Source organism: Amphiura filiformis, chromosome 5 (genome assembly GCF_039555335.1).
Source record: "Amphiura filiformis chromosome 5, Afil_fr2py, whole genome shotgun sequence".
Classification (NCBI taxonomy): domain Eukaryota; kingdom Metazoa; phylum Echinodermata; class Ophiuroidea; order Amphilepidida; family Amphiuridae; genus Amphiura; species Amphiura filiformis.
Window position 1 is genome coordinate 75,203,201 of NC_092632.1, and position 20,653 is coordinate 75,223,853.

The 20,653-nt window shown below is 36.1% G+C and overlaps 1 protein-coding gene across 1 annotated transcript in view; it reads left to right on the forward strand.

The window, feature by feature from the left end:
• LOC140152391 (nephrocystin-1-like) overlaps positions 1–20,079 on the forward strand; it is a 51,396-nt gene extending 31,317 nt beyond the window's left edge. Inside the window, exons 18-29 of the mRNA XM_072174697.1 lie at positions 952–1,004; positions 1,798–1,872; positions 5,973–6,045; positions 6,922–6,959; positions 7,186–7,271; positions 7,493–7,569; positions 9,390–9,489; positions 12,471–12,583; positions 13,298–13,371; positions 16,186–16,230; positions 16,803–16,919; positions 17,359–20,079. Of these exons, the coding sequence (XP_072030798.1) occupies positions 952–1,004; positions 1,798–1,872; positions 5,973–6,045; positions 6,922–6,959; positions 7,186–7,271; positions 7,493–7,569; positions 9,390–9,489; positions 12,471–12,583; positions 13,298–13,371; positions 16,186–16,230; positions 16,803–16,919; positions 17,359–17,508 (1,001 nt within the window). The 3' untranslated portion in view covers positions 17,509–20,079. The remainder of the gene's footprint in view (positions 1–951; positions 1,005–1,797; positions 1,873–5,972; positions 6,046–6,921; positions 6,960–7,185; positions 7,272–7,492; positions 7,570–9,389; positions 9,490–12,470; positions 12,584–13,297; positions 13,372–16,185; positions 16,231–16,802; positions 16,920–17,358) is intronic.
• Positions 20,080–20,653: the final 574 nt, after the last annotated feature.

Consider the following 20,653-nt stretch of genomic DNA (forward strand, 5'->3'; position numbering starts at 1 on the left):
AAAAATTTCATTGATCATTTCATAGTGAGCGTGTAGAAGATTTCAAATATCACAGATATACTTTGTAGGTCCAGGGGTTCTTGAGTAATGTTGTAAAGAGGCCTGAAACAACAACACTTTTGTAAAACATACACAACTCATTCACAACAATAAATCAAGCAAGTTTTCAAAGTGTATGATTTGTAGAATGAACTTTTGCAAAACATCAAAGTGTTAGTTTTCAATAATATATTGATTTAGATAATGAAAATCCATTTTTTTGGCTGCTTCGACCAACAAATACCTCATCTACCCTTAATTATACAGCAGTACTCAAGATTATCCATAAATGTATTGCTATCTTGCCTGATAGATAGATAGTATGCTAATGTTTATTTATTTCATATTGCAGCCCTAAGGCTGAATTACATGAACAAATACAATTCAAAAGCACATTAAAAAATATATGATATACAGCAATCAATATTACAATATTGCACTTGACACCAGAGGAGGCTTAAAGGCATTCCTACAATGCACTACGATTGGGAAATTTGATCAATATAACCTAATCTTTAAGGCAAAGTCCCCATTACCACACACACAAAATGGTAATTTTAAAATTGCAGCCAACAGGCTAATAGTTGAGACTTATCAAATTAAATTGGATTTTCTTATAGAAAACATTCTTAATGTCCCTCTAGATTAATTTTATTCATAAGTCTCAATGTTTTGAATGTTAAATAAAAGGATGAAAACACCAGATATTTGCACACAATCCCAATTCAAGGTATGGTCAACTGTGCCACATGTGTACAAAAGCCAGACATACCAAGGTCTGAAACCCCATTGGGTTATGGGAATGTCTTTATACATCCTCTGACTTGACACATTACAAAACCTACGATAAGCAAATATTAACAGAAGAATGAGTGAGACATTCTGATATATCTTGTTTGATCTTTCCTCTAGGAATAGAAATCAAAAGCAGACATGTCAGAATAGCAATATTTGATGGAGAGAAGGTAAATAATTTACTTTTATTAAAATTTAGCTAATGTTGAATCTAAACTCAAATATGTAATTTAAATTAAGCGAATATTATTCAAACTCCAAATGTGCAGCTGATATGCTCTATCTAGATATGGTAAGGTGATAGAGCATGATGATCCGTGGTGCTGTATATTTTTATGTTAAGTTATCTGAACGGAAAGGGGAGAAGGAAGGAATAGAGAGAGAAGGTGAACAAAGAAGTTGTTTGTTTTGGTCGGGATTCGAACCCGAGACCCCCTTGCGTGCTAAGCACGAGGTAAGTGACCACTAGCCACTGGTGTCTCGCTGGCCCGGAGAAGAAAACCATGCATATACATCACTTGGAGTGATTGCATCATAGTATCATGTAGGATGCATACAATAGTATAGAGGAGTGTTAGGGTTAATGAATTTTTATATTTCATATATTATATTGTGCAGGATTAATTCGTGTTGTGATGACAAGGACTATGTGCAAAGATATAATACTGAACGGAATAATTCTGGAAGACCCCACTATACCCGAAATATAATCCTAACTCTAACTCTAATGTAACACACAGGGTACACAGGTTAAACCAGATTTATTCCTACTGAACCAAATTATGTCAAAAACTGCAAGAGAGGACAATATTGTATTTTTTACTCCTACACATGCAGTCAATATCAATGATTGAACCTGCCTCCTCTGGTTTTGAAATTAAAACATGCTTGGTGTGAAATCTGCACTTTTGATTAATAATTTGGTTAGAAATTCACAAGGTTCTGTGTGTTTTTCCAATATAGATTTTGAGCAATATACATACAGTACAAGCGTCATGGAGTGAGGCGGATGTAAAAACATGGAGGTTTTCACCCAAGGTATGTCTTAATTATGTGATGTAATGTATACCGCTGTAATGAAGCACAATGTTGCAATGTCAGTGAAAATAATCAAAAAAGTGTGTCTCATCTCAAATTGAGAGTAACGCCCATAATGGATTTTGCAGTGGCAGATTCGAAATAGTGTGTTTACATGGTTGCATTGCCAGCGGGATTAGGTTAGTGCACACGATTTGAATCTGCCATTGCAAACTCCAACATGGCGTAACTCTCAACTTGAGACAAGACAAACTATAGTCAGGGTTCAGTTGTCAGGTGCGGCAAAGGCACAATTTCCTGCCTGCATGATTTTGGCCCATTATGTTTAGTGGCATAGACAAATTTAGGAGAGACTGTAATGTCTTTAACATTAAACTGCTTCAAAAGTGACTTTCACAAGGCAATTGGGCACAAAAAACAACAACTTTATTTTATCCCATATTCAAGTTGAATAATAGTGTTAAACATGCCAAAAACAGATGCACATTGCAATATCGGTCCATTCTAATTCAGTTGTTGCGTCTTGTATACACGCAATTTGATTGGTTTTCACTTATCTATATTATAATACGCTATTCTCTGTTTGTCTATTTGTCTATTTGTCTGTTTGTCTGTGACTGCTAATGTGAGGCCGTCGAGGTCGCACGGGCTCAAACTCGGTGGGTGGGTGTAGTTCTGTCCTGGCAAGAAGAAGTTTATGTTTGTTAAGTCATCTGACCCCAGGGCCCCCTCCCAGGGGTCATCTGAGGTCAGATTACTAAAACCTGTTGTGTGAGGCTGTAGTAGGTCGTACGGGGCCCAAACTCGGTGGGTGGGTGGGTGTAGTTCTGTCCTGGCAAGAAGAAGTTTAGGTTCGTTAAGTCATCTGACCCCGGCTCCCCCTCCCAGGGGTCATCTGAGGTCAAATTACTAAAAACTGTCGTATGGGCATGAAACTTGGTAGGTACAGTCAACATTTAGAGCTAAAATTTTGGAATGTCATTTAGGGGTCACCCAAGGTCACCCAGGGGTCATCTGAGGTCAAACTACTAAAAACTGTCGTACGGGCATGAAACTTGGTGGGTACAGACAACATTTAGAGTCAAAATTTTGGAAGGTCATTTTGGGGTCATCTGAGGTCACCCACGGGTCATCTGAGGTCAAATTAGTAAAACTGTCATATGGGCATGAAACTTGGTGGGTACAGTCAACATTTAGAGCCACATTTTTGAAAGTCATTTTGGGGTCATCAGGGTCATCTGAGGTCAAATTAGTAAAAACTGTCATATGGGCATTAAACTTGGTGGGTACAGTCACCATCAGCCCGGTAATCGCGCCCAGCCGAGAACCGCCAAATATGGGTAACCGCCTAGTACATTATGATACGATAGTGGATAGTCATATAAGACAGCGAGCGTGATGACACGCAACGGCGACATGGTTTTAGATCGTCAATGATCGTGCGATAATGCGTTCGCGTAATACACGTGCACAAATTAAGAACACTAGGCGGTTACCCGTATTTGGCGGTTCTCAACTGTTGCGATTACCTGGCTGATGGTGACTGTACTCACCAAGTTTTATGCCCATAGGACAGTTTTTACTAATTTGACCTCAGATGACCCCTTGTGACCTTAAAATGACCTTCCAAAATTTGGCTCTAAATGTTGACTGTACCCACCACGCTTCATGCCCATATGACAGTTTTAGTAATTTGACCTTGGGTGACCCCAAAATGACCTTCCAAAAATTTGGCTCTAAAAGTTGACTGTACCCACCAAGTTTCATGCCCATACGATAGTTTTTACTAATTTGACCTCAGATGACCCCTGGATGACCTCGGGTGATCTTGGCCCACTAACTGAAACAACCTTGTTCTGTCTGAGGTCCAGATGCACCCACCCACCAAGTTTGAGGAGCGTGCGACCCCTACTCTCCGAGAAAATAGGCGGAAAACAGTTTTTACTAATTTGACCTCAGATGACCCCTGGGTGACCTTGATCCACTAATCAATACAAACTTGTTCTGTCTTAGGTCAAGATGCACCTACCCACCAAGTTTCATGCCCATATGACAGTTTTTACTAATTTGACCCCTAGATGACCTCTGGTGACCTTGACCCACTAACCAATACAAACTTGTTCTGTCCCGGGTCAAGACGCACCCACCCGTCAAGTTTGAGGAACGTGCGCACCCCAGTCTCCGAGAAAAACAGTTTTGACTAATTTGACCCCTGGATGACCTTGGGTGACCTTGACCCACTAACCAATATAAACTCGTTCTTCCTCATACCAAGCTGCACCCACCCACCAAGTTTGAGGAACGGCGCCCCTAGTCTCCGAGAAAAGAGGCGGACAGACAGACAAACAGACAAACAGATGGACAGATGTACAGATTCTGGTGAATTATAGTAAGATGGTTCGGCGGCTAAGATGTTCATGGCGGTTTCGTTCATTTAAAACAACAGGGACGTCCTGACAAAAGTAACTTTGAAAAAAGGGCAGTTTTACTTATAAAAATTATACTAAACTGAATAAAAATGAGAATAAAAGAGAGGATTTTGTCTTTTGCCTATCCGATATCGTGTCATAATGGATGGGCTGGCCAATATTTGTATCATAGTTGTGCCGGCATCCTCTACTCAAAATATTGGCCAGCCCATCCATTATGACACATTATTATGTTTTGATGAATCCAAGTGTGTAAAAATATTTACGATTAATATTTATTGAGTTCGCTATGAGTTTTAAAATATTGACTCGACTATGTCTCGTCCAATATTTTAAAACTCGTAGCTCGACCAATAAATATGGGCTCAATCGATCCAATTTTATATCAATATTGGATAGGCAAAAGACAAAATCCTATCTTTTATTCTCTAAATTTTTGACCTGTAGAGATGACTAGTCTGTTCAAAAAATGCTCCTTCACCTGCATAATATGCCACTGATTGTAGCTTGAACTGATTTCATTTTGCAGTTGTTGTCTTTACTCTTCAGCCACATTTATCCTAATGTACATGTATTGTGTAAGTGGGTAATATTGGTGACCTCACTGGTGGTGTAGATGATCAGATCGAAAAAAAAATCACAATTTCTTTGGCTGATAACATTTTCCCAGATTAAAGGAGGATTTTGTGATCTTAGCATCCTCTTTTTATGACATTTGTCAGTAGATATCCACGAAAAAAGCTTACTCACAAAATTTCAGTTGATTCCGATTTTGCTTTTGCAAGTTCTGCATGATTATGTGTATTGCACTCAAAGATGTTTTACTTGAGTAAAACCTAGATGAGCTTATCTGTATACCGCTGCGTGGCAGTGAACGTAACCGTCTCGGCTGAAACATGCATGTAAATGAATCAAAAAAGGTACGGCAAGACTTTTTCGCACCACGTACGTCGAAATTCACTTTTCAATGTGCAAACTGTAGTTAGGATAATGAAAACGACTGGTAAGCAAGTCTACTAAATGATCTCAAAATCTGAAGGAAAAAAAATGGTGGACTGTCGCCGTACCCTTTCCAGAACTAATACAGTATATTTAGCCATTGTCAACATGGGGTCATCGCCAGGAATATTTTTCTTATATAAAAAACTAACACCTCCGCTATATGGTATTTCATGATTTGACACTAATGGAAAGAAAAGTGCAAATGCTTTTCGTGTTTCGAATCGGACAAGTAACAAGCTCTATGACGTCATGATGTAAACAACGTCCGGTTCATTAATAATTAATTAGGTAAACCCAAATATTGAAACCTCCAAAACTATGCAAATTAGGTGTTCGATTTAATCAGAATACGCATCAGCCCACCTCCAAAATTATGCAAATGAGTTGAGGCGGTTACGTAAACATGTACACTAATGCGACTCTTGTGTATACGGACCTCTGTGATTACACTGCTCCAACAGTGGCATGATGGTATACCAGAACGAAATTAAAATTTGACGATATTTTTGCTAAACGACTTAATCTGAAAGAAATTTTTGGTACATAAACATTATGTAGCCAGTGGTATAAAAATCTCAACTCAACTTAAGAAAAGTGGGGGGGAATGAGGCTGTGGATCACGAAATGCCCTGTTAATGATGATAATTTCAATCTTCTTTTCACTGACAGGTTGCAAGTATGCTGCCAAGTGCAATAGATGGGGAATGTTTTGTACGCACAAACTACACAGAACAAAAAATAGGTGAGATGTATATATTTGTTTTATTTCAGGTTTACACTGCACTCTGTATTGGAGGTGTTGTACTTTTTGTGAAGAAATAAATACAATATTCTAGTGTAATATGAGCTACCATATTTGTTCCATTAATCGCCCATGCCCCTATAAGCACCCACCAGCGACTTTACTACACATGATCCGATATCATTATGTGCAGGATCCATGCAACTATATGTGTATCAAACACAGAACCAACTACACATAAAATCCATATTTATTTTTTTCTATATTATTTTTTCATGCAATTTTGTAAATAATATAAAAAATAAGCGCTCACCCAAAATGACTTAGTTAAGCACCCTGGGCATTTAATGGAATGAATACAGTAGTTATAACGCAAATATTTAGGCCTTTGTATGACCTCCACAAAGTCCATTCCACAGGCTTCTGTGAAATAAATATCTGCAATGAAAGCATAAAGAAACTTGTTTATAGTATTATATATGGCACAAAATTGAGCTACTGTAATTATTATATTATACATACAATAGGCTATCATTTACTAAAAACACCAAAGGTCTAGCATAATTGGTTCTAAAGTTATAAACTCTTTTCTTAATTGTTTTTTACTCCATATTTTTACCTTTATCTCAGTTTTATCTCAATTTGCCGCCTTTGGACCCCATGGACCAGATTGTGTCACATATAAAAACAGGGACAATTGTTCTAACTGACCAGCGGCAATGAATAAAAATAAAAACAGGGAAAATGTGACACAACATACAACATCCCATTGGATGTTGTTTCACATTTTCCCTGTTTTTATTTTCATTGTATCATGAAATTATTTGATTCTGATGTTTGTGTAATTTAAATCTTTCAACTATTTTGTCATCACAGGTCTTCTTTTTGAACTTTGTCTTTCATATGTGAGAACGGTAAGTAACGTTAACATTTATTTTGGTGTGATCGGATTACAAAATTGAGGGTGTCGTTGTGAAGCAAATCACACATTATTATTGATTATATTTTAAGCCTACTTAATTGGGTTGTCCTTGAAAGTTTGCCTGGTCAACTGGATCCCCCTTTAAGTGGGGATATTTCAATCTGTTAATATGTTGTGCTTAAGTGTGTAATTTGTACTATTTTGTATATTTGATACAGAAAACTGGTGAGAAAGGAGAGTTAAGTTGTGGCTGGGTTCATCTACCACTCTATGATGAAAATACAGGGGCACCCATCATTAACAAGTAAGGAGAAACCTATGTTACTTATGTTATAATTGTTTCAATGGTGATGTATTTAGAATCATATTTGGTGTAAATCAGTGTTTTCATTTTGAAAGTACATGTTGGCACCCTTTTCACACCATAGGGGATCAGCAGGGGTAATTGATTAGTGATTTAGTGGTTTAGATATATTCCTTTTTCATAGAGAATCTGAACTATACGTATTTGTTATTTGTTTTCAGGGTATATGATTTACCTGTCAAAGGTGGGACTCCATATGAACAAGATGTAGAAGTGGACCCATCCATTAGTAGAAAAGGTGAGTCATTTTATCAGCTGTATGGAAAGCAGGTTTAGTAGACACCTGCCATATGGCATGGATGGAATGGAATATTCCAGTTGAGACCCATATGCATGCATGCTCCCCCTGTGGAAGACATGACCTTAATCTTCCACACAGGGAGGGTGAATTTCAAATGGGGTTTCCTGAATTGGTGACTCCATTTGGAATCTACACTCCCTGTGTGGGAGATTAAGGTCATGACTTTTTATAAAGGGTATATGGATTTCAACTGGAATAGCTGTATGTACAGATTGAATTAACAGGGGAACAAATTGAAACCTCATGCCTCAATATGTTGAATTGCTGTGGCTTTATCATGTCTCAATTATACAACGCTAAATCATAGTGTGTATGGGATTTATTGTAGTCACTCCATGCAATCAATAATATAAACAATAAGGTATCTACAGTTGTAGCGATTTTCTTCAGTTGGTGTTTACATGTGCATGCATTTGCATATGTATGTTAACTTCTAATTAGAATGATGCTGATGGCTCTTTTCTCCTTTGTACACCAAATGCTGAATATTATATTCTACCATTTGATTGTGTAATAAAGATAAAAGTAAGAAGTGTTTCTTGTAGTCATAATCACAGTAGAGTTTTCAAGGCTGCACATGTGTTTGGAGTGATAGCACACTAACAGTGATAGGTATATCTAGGTCTAGACTACAACTTGACTGTATAAGAGTGATGCTTTGCAGATTATCTTGTGTATTAATATGTCCATGTGTAACTCAGTAGATTTGAATATGAGAAGTGGTTTCTTCAAGTGCAATGATGTAGTATTAACTAGATGACCCTTCATTTAGGTACTTACACACACAACAAATAGTCATTAACAGAAGATGGAACTCTTTCCTATAGGCAAAATATTAAATTCTCGATCATGAAAGCAAACTTGGGTACGCGCAGATATTTGCATCGAGCGTACTACCCAAAGACCGGCGCTTACGGCGCAAACACAGCTTTTGAGAATTGACCAATCACACAATCGTTGCTAGGCAAGGTCATGGTCAAGGCGCGATCGTGTTATTCTATGAAAAGTACGCTGACGCAGAAGGTTCATCCTCTCATGATCGAGAATTGGTTATTTTGCCTATAGCCAAAACACTAATTGGTGAGTGCAGTTGAAAGTAAATAACCTGGTGAGTGCAGTTGAAAGTTTTAATCTTTTTACTTCTTACTAATTGCTCAGTTATTTATAACTGCTGGTCTGTGCTAGTTAGTTAAATGCCTAATCAGTTCACCATATTCCGATTCCAGGACTGAATTAAGATGTCAGATAAGTGCATTTCAGTACTTGTCATATTATTTCATATGGCATTCGTGGGATGGACATCAATTGCATATACCCTTACCTAAATCAGAACATCATAGCCAAGTACGTCAGATCAGATTGACAGCCCTGTTGGTATAGCAGATATTTGCATCCTCTTTCATACCATGAATCAATAGAGACTAATTTGGTGCACCCTCTTCTGCCTTTTTATTAATTTGATGTGTGGTTTATTCAGGATATCTTAAAATTTAATCATTTAATGAGTGTTTTTGTGTATTGTATCATCACTTCAAGGAACGACAGTGGACAGATTTGTTTTGTATTTTTGTGCCCCATCTAATAACCTGTCAAAATGTTTTCAGCGATTCATAATCAACTGCATGTGTATGAATTTTGTATTAAAGTAAATAAAATGCACCATATGAAACCTTTGCCCTGTACTTCAGGGTTTTTCCAATATTTTAACCAGCAAAAGATTGCAATAATAATTTCATATTTGTATTTTATTTGTGTAGCCTCCACTGGGAAGCTGAGATCTATGTTGAGTGCTAATAAGAAACCAATGTTACAATTCAAGCTTATCAATCCTACCAAAGAACAAAAGACATGGTTAGAGTAAGTATCATATCTAATAAGAAACCAATGTTACAATTCAAGCTTATCAATCCTACCAAAGAACAAAAGACATGGTTAGAGTAAGTATCATATCTAATAAGAAACCAAACTTATCAATCCTACCAAAGAACAAAAGACATGGTTAGAGTAAGCCTTATCATATCTAGTAAGAAACCAAACTTATCAATCCTACCAAAGAACAAAAGACATGGTTAGAGTAAGTATCATATCTAATAAGAAACCAAACTTATCAATCCTACCAAAGAACAAAAGACATGGTTAGAGTAAGTATCATATCTAATAAGAAACCAAACTTATCAATCCTACCAAAGAACAAAAGACATGGTTAGAGTAAGTATCATATCTAGTAAGAAACCAAACTTATCAATCCTACCAAAGAACAAAAGACATGGTTAGAGTAAGTATCATATCTAGTAAGAAACCAAACTTATCAATCCTACCAAAGAACAAAAGACATGGTTAGAGTAAGTATCATATCTAATAAGAAACCAAACTTATCAATCCTACCAAAGAACAAAAGACTTGGTTAGAGTAAGTATCATATCTAGTAAGAAACCAAACTTATCAATCCTACCAAAGAACAAAAGACATGGTTAGAGTAAGTATCATATCTAATAAGAAACCAAACTTATCAATCCTACCAAAGAACAAAAGACATGGTTAGAGTAAGTATCATATCTAATAAGAAACCAAACTTATCAATCCTACCAAAGAACAAAAGACATGGTTAGAGTAAGTATCATATCTAGTAAGAAACCAAACTTATCAATCCTACCAAAGAACAAAAGACATGGTTAGAGTAAGTATCATATCTAATAAGAAACCAAACTTATCAATCCTACCAAAGAACAAAAGACATGGTTAGAGTAAGTATCATATCTAGTAAGAAACCAAACTTATCAATCCTACCAAAGAACAAAAGACATGGTTAGAGTAAGTATCATATCTAGTAAGAAACCAAACTTATCAATCCTACCAAAGAACAAAAGACATGGTTAGAGTAAGTATCATATCTAATAAGAAACCAAACTTATCAATCCTACCAAAGAACAAAAGACATGGTTAGAGTAAGTATCATATCTAATAAGAAACCAAACTTATCAATCCTACCAAAGAACAAAAGACATGGTTAGAGTAAGTATCATATCTAGTAAGAAACCAAACTTATCAATCCTACCAAAGAACAAAAGACATGGTTAGAGTAAGTATCATATCTAATAAGAAACCAAACTTATCAATCCTACCAAAGAACAAAAGACATGGTTAGAGTAAGTATCATATCTAGTAAGAAACCAAACTTATCAATCCTACCAAAGAACAAAAGACATGGTTAGAGTAAGTATCATATCTAGTAAGAAACCAAACTTATCAATCCTACCAAAGAACAAAAGACATGGTTAGAGTAAGTATCATATCTAATAAGAAACCAAACTTATCAATCCTACCAAAGAACAAAAGACATGGTTAGAGTAAGTATCATATCTAGTAAGAAACCAAACTTATCAATCCTACCAAAGAACAAAAGACTTGGTTAGAGTAAGTATCATATCTAATAAGAAACCAAACTTATCAATCCTACCAAAGAACAAAAGACATGGTTAGAGTAAGTATCATATCTAATAAGAAACCAAACTTATCAATCCTACCAAAGAACAAAAGACATGGTTAGAGTAAGTATCATATCTAATAAGAAACCAAACTTATCAATCCTACCAAAGAACAAAAGACTTGGTTAGAGTAAGTATCTTACATGTGATGCGTACATGCCGTACGTGAAAAATATGAAGATTCTTGAAACAAAACCAAAATTAACTGACTAGTTCAAAAGCTTTGCTTTTCATTGACAAAAATCGTCTTCAGAATATTAATTGATGATCCTTTCTTCCTGGTTAGATGAATCAGAGGGTGTCGAATTGTTGCCGTTGGATTTTGGGGTCACGTTTGCTTTGTAATCAGTACATTTTATATACACTAAAATGATTCATTAGATTTGAAGATACATGAATGAAGATTCTTGACAAATAAAAGTAACATTTGCTTACTAGTTTAACAATTTTGCTTTTTATGGATGAAAAGCAGCTTTAGAATATTGATTGATGATCCTTTCTTCTGGTTGGATGAATCCCAACCACAGAGGATGTAGAATTGATGCACAGGAAAGGATTATACATGTAACTTAGATGGTGGGTCCCATCGTCTCTGTGTTTGATGTTGGTTCCTCTTTTGTGTATGTCCAAAAGAGTCAAGGATTCCCATTTGTATACGCAAAACTAAGTCATGTTTATGCAAAACAAACCCCACAAAATATAAGCTAAGTTGAAAGCCTATTGTTTTGAATCGGCAAAACGTTTATGTACAAAAACAGATATAGACCCGCTCTCAATATAATTGGTATTGAGAGGTGTATAATACATCTGACAGGTGCCAAGAAGGCATGCACCCATTATTAAAATAAATAAATAATAAATAAATTTCGGAATTTATATAGCGCTTTTTCCAGAGGATTCAAAGCGCTGTAATTTCGCTGCGTGGTGAATCATCACAATCAGATCGCATCAACTAGGCTAGTTGCAGCCGAACCCGGCGCAAACCTATCCGCACTTAGATTGTAACATCCACCCATTTTTCTGCAGCTCCCCAAATTCCATTGGGTGAAGGAAGTTTTTGATAACGAAACAACTAATCACCGATTTTGAAAGCAGGAGGGAACCGGAGATCCCGGAGAAAACCTGCGAGAGCGAGCATGGATCGATAAACCAAATGCACACGAAGTCCTTGGGCGCGCCGGGCTTGAACCCGGGACCTCAGTGGTGCAAAGCGAGGGAATTACCGCTGCGCTAACTCGCCCTCCTAGTTTATTAAAACTACAGATAGAGCAGTCCTCATATTCACATGCATAAACTCTGTCGTCATCCGTGAGCCTTAAGGATTTTGTTTTGGTTGTTCTATTTTCTATTCAGTGTACTCCCTGAGACTTTGATAAGCAGTACAGTGTATCTACCATTCCTATCATATTATCGCACATTGTTAGCGGATGCATTACTTAGGGATCGCATGGGTCTGCAGAATACAGGTATGTCAGTTGTATATCTTTTCTCAATTAAGTTTTATGAACAACACTTAGCAGTAAAATTCCCCTCAACAGACTTCTTGTAGATGTAAAAGCTTTGTCAAGTTGTGAGCTTAGAGCTTGATATTTGTGTTACATGACATTATCATATTATTTATAGAAAGCTATGAATGAAATTTTTCTTTTATCAAGGGTAAACAGCTTTATTGATACGCACTGCTTCCAGGCAGACTCTCATACAAAATACAGAAAAAGAGCATGATGCCTTAATTTTAATCAAGTTCCCGTTTCATAAATCCATTGGCTTCTGTGAAAAGGTGCAGTATAATTTATTGTACCAAATCCAACATGTAAATGTATCAACATGTATCTAAATTATTCTTGTAACCCTAGCACCTCCTTAACACTAAACAGACTTACAGGTACTCTCTTCATGAGCACAAGAGAATCCGAGTCCTAAATATAGAACTTTATTTCTGACCCCTGGGTTCTGACCTCATTGCAAGTGTTTCAAAACATTTATTTGCCATTATGAAACATACCCTTAGAGTACATGTAGCGTGCACAATATAAGATGCCCTCGGGAAGACACAGTTGACTCAACAATGTTATCCAGGAGCATGATTGGTCAATGGGTGGCTGCATGATAGACACAAATTATTTGTAAGACCTGTAATTAAACTTACTTTGATTTGTTGCATTTTTATTACTTTACAGATCTGATTCACAGTCCATTCCTTGCCAACTTTCCAAAAGCAACAAAGTTTCCAGATATCATGGATGCCCTCAGAGTAAGTTGGCTCTAGTTTTGTCACAAATCTATAAAAAATAATATGCACTAATTGTTGAACAAACACCTCATGTGAACAATATTACATTGATGTGTTTTATGTCAGTGTTGGACATGTAAAGGTGAAAGCCTTGGAAAATGTATGCATTAAAAGGTGTGTCATACAAAAAAAATGGAGAGGCTGGGTACCTTAGCAACAACTTAACAACAACAACAGCAACAAGCTAACAAAAAAAATCAACAAGAAATATATGTTGAATAGGTGTAACATTGAAGATAATGAACCTGAAATGTACACAAAGGCTACTTTAATTTAGTGCTTGTTACAAAAATCTGAAAATGTCACTGGCTTTGTAAGTGTAAGGGTGGATTTCAATGAGACAGATACATCATAAGTATTAAACCCTTGGCAAGTCCTATACTAAGATCAGCTCGTAATAGGTGAGAATTATTTGGTTTTTGTTACTGCTCGTATCAATAAAGTCCCAACTTATGCCTACATAAATATAAATTCACAAAAGCGAGCGTCAGTCAAGCAATAGTGGTGCGCCCAGCTGTATGTATGCTATTCTATAGCGATGTTATGAGTCCGCCGATTATGAGCTGATCAGAGTATGCTACTTAGGATGGGTTTTGACTTGCGATTGCTTAAAGTAGGGGGTGCCATATGAAAATTTCAAACCCACCCCTGGAATTACTTTTTCTGTCAGGATTGTTCCTTATGCAAAATGATTTAAAACATCATTTGAATCACTCAATCGGACAATCTGTTGCGAAGATACAGCCTTCTAAAGATTCACAAAAAATTGGCCATTTTTACCCCATTTTTAGGAAAATCCTGATTTTGTCATAAATTTGCATACTCATGGAGCGATAATTATGGAGCGATAATTGTGGGAATATAGCTAAAGAAGGCATGAGATGTATTGTTTTTTTGTTTATTTAATGTTCTTTTATGCAAATATTAAAAAACCAGGGTCATAATTGCTATATTTTCTTCTTTACAACATTTTTAAAATGACTGAAATCACAAAAATAACTGTTTTGCCAGGACTTTTAAGGTTAATATGTGTGATTTTCACCGTTGAGGGCGCTATTATGTGCCAATTATGACCTTCAAAGGCCTGTATTTCCTAAACCACACAACCAAATTGTCTGATTTTTGCACAGGATTTTGCTCTGAGGGTCTAGATTGTAAAACTCAATATAACATAATTGTAGATCTTTGGGAAAAGAGTTTTATTTGATGACAAAAAATTTTGTGCGTAACTTTTTCATGCGTGACCGTACAAAAATGCTTTATTCACCTTCAGTACGAGCAGAATATTTTCTATCTAATTAGGTAGTCGGGTTTGCACAGAAGTTACTAGGAGACAAATTATGTGGAATTCAATGTGCCCAAAAGTTTTCCAACTTGCTGCAAATTCTGTTACATTTCCACCATACATTTGTGTATGTAGGCAGGGGCACACACAATAGACCTTTTCATATCAAGATCGGAAAAGTTCGGAAAACCGCGTTATTTAATTAGTAAGCTAGGGGGTCAAATTGTACCCAAACTGGCAGACAAGAAATGTCATGAATTATTACACCCTTTTGCCGAAAAATACAGCTTATTAAGCCAATTTGAACATGGGGTCATCGCAAGAAATATTTTCCTAGCATATTGAGCTAACACCTCAGCTACTTGGTTTTTCACAATAAGATACTAATGGAAAGAAATGGATAATGTCCGTAATTTTTCGTCAGTTAAATTTTTTTCTATTTCTTGTTTGTTTATGTTTATCACCTCTTCCATAGTCAGTCTCTTACACAACGCTACAACCACACGCTTAATTGCACGTTGAGTATCATTGGCAAAAGTACCTCTCTCGTCCCTAAATTGACAATCGAAAATTCATCGTAGTTATGATGCCTGTTACACATTGGAACTTCGCACTGTACATGATGCTGAAGAGGTACTTTTTATGCGTGCGCGACCGGCCGAACGACTGGGGAAATTATTTCATGCTTCGGGTTTTATCGGAATTACTCAGTTTGAAAAGGTCTATAGCCTAGCATTGTGGCCAATGGCCACCCTACTTAAAGGGCCATTGAATGCACCATAAATGTTAGTGACTTCCACCATTACGTTTCACTACCTGGAGAGAATTGATCAAAAATTTAATTCCCTCCTGAAGTTTGTATCTGTCAATGAGTTGACCAGATCACACGGATGCAGTGGCGTAACTAGGGTTGGTAGCGCCCGGGGCAAGAAACAAAATTGGCGCCCCTCCCCAATTCGTGAAACAATTGCGCGGGGTGCGAGCAAAATTTTGGACAAATAAGGCCTACCACTAACTAATATCGGTCTTAAAATGTTCTTTTAATTGATTTTGTGCTGAAATGCGCGCAAAGCGCGCGGAAATTTTGACTTTTATTGCTTGGAAGAGCGCAGAATTGGTCAATTTGGCGCCCCCCTAAGGGTAGCACCCGGGGCATGTTGCCCCCCCTAGTTACGCCACTGCACGGATGTCATTATACTATAGCTAGAGGCAGTGGGTCAATGAGTTACATAAAAATTACCTTGTGTGGTATTTAGTTCCCAGGAAGTGGGTTTTGCCCGAGGCAATTTGAGGTTAAATGTTGATCCCTCCTTTACAAGAGTTATTACTGTTGATTTGATTAAAAAAGGAGGTGAGACATGATCAAATCTCTCCAGGTAACTAAACGTAATGACCCCAAAACACATTTACAGAGAATTTTGAGCAAATTTCACGACAGCAAATTGCACTTTTTTAAAAGTCTTCATTTACCTCACTTGTCATTCTAACAGATGTGCTGGATAGAGAAAAAGAGAACAATAAAGAAGAAAGAAATGGTATGTGTAATTAAATCTTTTTGATTTAATATTAGCACTAACATGCTACAGTGGAGTCTTGGTAATACAAAATTGTCAGGAAGCCTTGAATGTTAGTTTGTGTTATCAGGGTTTTGTGTCATCAGGTCATTATATTATTTAAAAGCGCATGCTAGGGACTTCTAAACACTTTGTGTTATCAGGTATTTTATGTAAATTGATTTTATGTTAACAAGGCACCACTGTAATGTGTACTATCAGTGATTATTGTAAACAAAAGTACTTGAGGTGGGGAGAGTGAGAAAAAGAGAATGCTTGTGTATTTCTTGTCATTTTGTGTTAAAGTTATCATTTGCTTATCATTTATCTTAAAAATGCAATACCAATATCATTAGAGGCAATGTTTTGTGCAAAAATCTGCCTCGACAAACCTCGAGATTAAACAAACATTGTTTGTTGATCAACTCGGGTCCATATTCCCTGAAAGCTCTGCGTCCGAGCATCACAACTATTATTCAAATTATTTGTTGTCAGATCTATTATATCTTGCAACAGTAAGTAACTTTTTGAAAACTTCACTTTTTCTTACCCAGCGTGATCCAGAGTACATGAAATCCCAATTCACCAGCGCCTTTATGGAAAGTGCTTATCCTTTACTCTTTTCCCCGACGCTACCTCAGTATAAATGGGCTGATTTTGAGACTGAACAGGTGAGCATTATGGAAGGGTGTGACGGTTATTATTAATCATGTAGATTAGGGTTATGCTTTGATTACAATTACAATCTTTTGAAGTGGAACACAAAAAGTGATAACAATCTAAGCAATAGCATTGTGGCTTCAAGTCATTTAGGAAGTTTAATGACACCATTGGGCTAATCCAGTTAAAATCCTTACACCCCCTTTGGAAGACACGACCTTAATCTCCCACACAGGGGGTGTAGATTTCAAATGGAGTCACCTATTTAGGTAACCCCCATTTGAAATTCACACACCCTGCATGGAAGATTTAAGGTCATGTCTTCCATAGGGAGTGTAAGGATTTAAACTGAGGAGTTGTTGTAACTTTGATAAAAATAGTAACTGAAAAGATTGCAATACATATATTTTTGAGTTCAATAAGTTACATAATTTTAATTTTCTTGTATAGGATCGTTGGAATGAAATCTCAAGATTCATGAAGGAAACCCAAGAAAAAGGTGTACTACAATCACTGCTCGCTGCTGGGACCCAACACACACCCTTTGACATGTCTGAAGTGACCTATGACCTCTTGGAAGCATACAATGGAAGAAGGTGACACAACTCAACAACCAGTGCTACATTTCTGGATGCTTCATTTAAGGGACAATAAATAATCTACATTGCTATTAAGTGTATATATATGGTCTGCTTAAAGGCTCGGGCATAGTCCCAACATCAAATGTGTTATTTCCACACAAAAAGCCCAACTGTATGCAGAGAAGCCTTGACATACAGACTCCATTGAAGGATTGACAAGTCATGTGACATGCTCTGGTCCAAAGAGGCCAAAGGAGGCTTTTTGAAAATAGTTATAATTTTAATTATAATTATTACATTATATAAACATGAGGACATATTATACTAAAAACACCAAAGGTGTAGCATACTTGGTTCTGAAGTTCTGAAGTTTTGTGATATGTCTGTTGTGTATTATGTATTTTATTTTTTTTACTCCATATTTTTGCCTTTAATTCAATATTAACTTTGGCCTCCATGGACCAGACCATGTCACATATGAAAATGGCGTTTCAGATATAGTAATGGTAGTGGATTTAATATGTGATCAATTCAGTACTTCAGTGCAATATGTATAATAATAAGAGTACTACATGTATGTAAGCATTTCATGTAAGAGTATTAAGGGTGTATGCAGGATCTCATTTGGTGGGAAATTTTTAAACTTAGTTTCACTTTAACTTTTAACATAACAAAGACAAGTAATGAAAGTATACATTTTTAGAAAGAAAATGATGAAAGGAAGTAAAAAGATGTCCAAAATCTTCAGTCAACCATAAATAGTTATTCTTACATTTCCAAATAATAAATATTTAATACATAATTATTACAATGTATTAATCTACAGACAAGACTAGTTAGTACTTTGAATTAATACACTGTTTTTAATGTAATTAATACATGAAAATTAAAGAATTTGTTTTAAGGCCAAATAAATATCCCCCAAATTGGCAACAAAAAAAAAAACCTGGAAATTGTGACCTATTTCTGACCATATTTTTAAAAAAATAAGCAAAATTTCACAAATTTGATAAAGTTGTAACTATATTTGTGATAATAATATGTAATTTTTATCATTTAGAAGTGCAAGCGTAACTTATAATGGTTGACCAAAAAGTTTGGCGGGAAATCAGCTTTTTCAAATTTGAAGCTATACATTTGCATTCCTTTCATCATTTCCTTTCCAGAATGTATATTTTCATATACTTGTCATTGTTACTTTAAAAGTTATAGTGAAAAAAGTTTCAAAAATTTCCCGTCAAAACAATCCTTTGTGCACCCTGTAGAGTTGATAACTTTTGTCTTGGATATTTCATGAATATGAATCTTTGTTATGAATCATTCCAAAATTACCAAAGTATGTCTCCACTCCAGGAGTATTGCTGTGTGATAGGATATAGACTGGAGGGTAGGCATAACATCAAAGAACACCGACCCTATAAGTGCAGCAATAAGCTTAAGTGTAGGTTAAAAACTATATTGTTGAAAAATTAATTAACAAATTAATGCACACTCAATGCATTCATTTGCCTAATTTCTTGAGAAACAAATGAGGTGCTGTTTTTAACGTAATTAATACATGAAAATCACTTAACACACAGAACTGTTGGCCGGTTTGGCGAAACTCCTGTGGCTACTGTTCGGCGCACCTGTGCTTGGCATGCAAGGGGTTCAAGGTTAAATTCCCGGGGATACCAAGTGACTTCTTTATTCATCTTCTCTCCTCTTTTGTTCCTTCTTTCCCTTCCGATAGCCAAAATCCATTACATGGGTAGTGTTAGGATAATGGGATTGATCTATGTACTTCAGGGACCAATCTATGCTTGCACCAGGGGAGGGGAAGTCACAATCTTTCAGAAAAACGATTTGTGCTCGCTCAAAAAGTTTGCATTCCACTTCGACATTTATCAATATTCTTTGGTGTTATACCTTTTCCTGACAACAATGGTGTACACATAAAATTCCAACACACATCTCCCAGCCTAAATACTGATTTATAGTCTTTTTTTCAGATTATGCTATCAGTTGTCATTTCCATCCAAAAAACAATCACTGGGCTGTGTTATAAGGCATTGTCTGCATAAATGAGTAATCAAGTGAATATATGTGACCATCCTCCACAACTGAGCCCGGATGTTGCCAGTGCCACTATTGAGATATGCTCCATCGAACTTAACAATAAACAATAGGAAACAAAGGATTTATTGACTGTTTTATTGATTTTTCACTACTTAAATGTCAAGTACTATAGACATGATATACATCATTTTAAAGCTAATTTCAAGCATAATATTTTGGTTGAATATCTCAAAAATGATGATTGGCGACTTCAGGGCTCAGTTGTGCTGAGGGGTCACATTTGTGATACGATCAAGTGAAATATTGCCAAAAATTATTTTTGAGTAATTTATAGATTTACCGTTTGTTACATATTGACAAGTTTTTACACCAAAATGTAACCTTTTTTTACACCAAAATGTAACTTTAAAAAACGTGACTTGAGGATATTTTCTTCTCATTTGGTTTGTTTATACATTTGTTTATACATGTTTGCAAGTAAAATGATGATAAGTTTCACAATAAATTGCACAAATCTATTTGATGCATATTGTCAGAGATTTAAAAAAACAACTGTTTGCATTGTTTTAACATATTGGGGTGTTTTTGTAGTGTTTTTCTATATCCTTTTAGACCATAATACCGTAAAACCTCATCTACAAGCATATATAGTGCTTTTGATGAAAACTAAATTAATACGATACATGCGTAAATATGCCAATACAATATATTGATCTTACAATAATACTTGTTTGTATAAATTATGCTAGGATCTGTAATTTATATGCTCAAATTCCACAATGGCACCTGGATTAATTTAGCTTTCATTAGAAGCACACTATATGCTTGTTTACAAACGAGGGTTTACGGTATTTAAATAAACATGTTTAGGGATGTATTATGCATGTTGCCAACCCACACACCTCTGCACACTTTACAAATTTTCGCTGACCACTGTGGCCCAAAAAACGCACCTTATAACAGATCAATGTAGGTGCAGTCTCCTAGTCTACTATGATATAACCATTGCAACCAGGATCAGCTCCCCGAGTATCATACAGGTATAAAACAAGAGACAATTTGACATTCTCATTGTCCAGGGGAATTTAAGCCAGCACAATTATTTT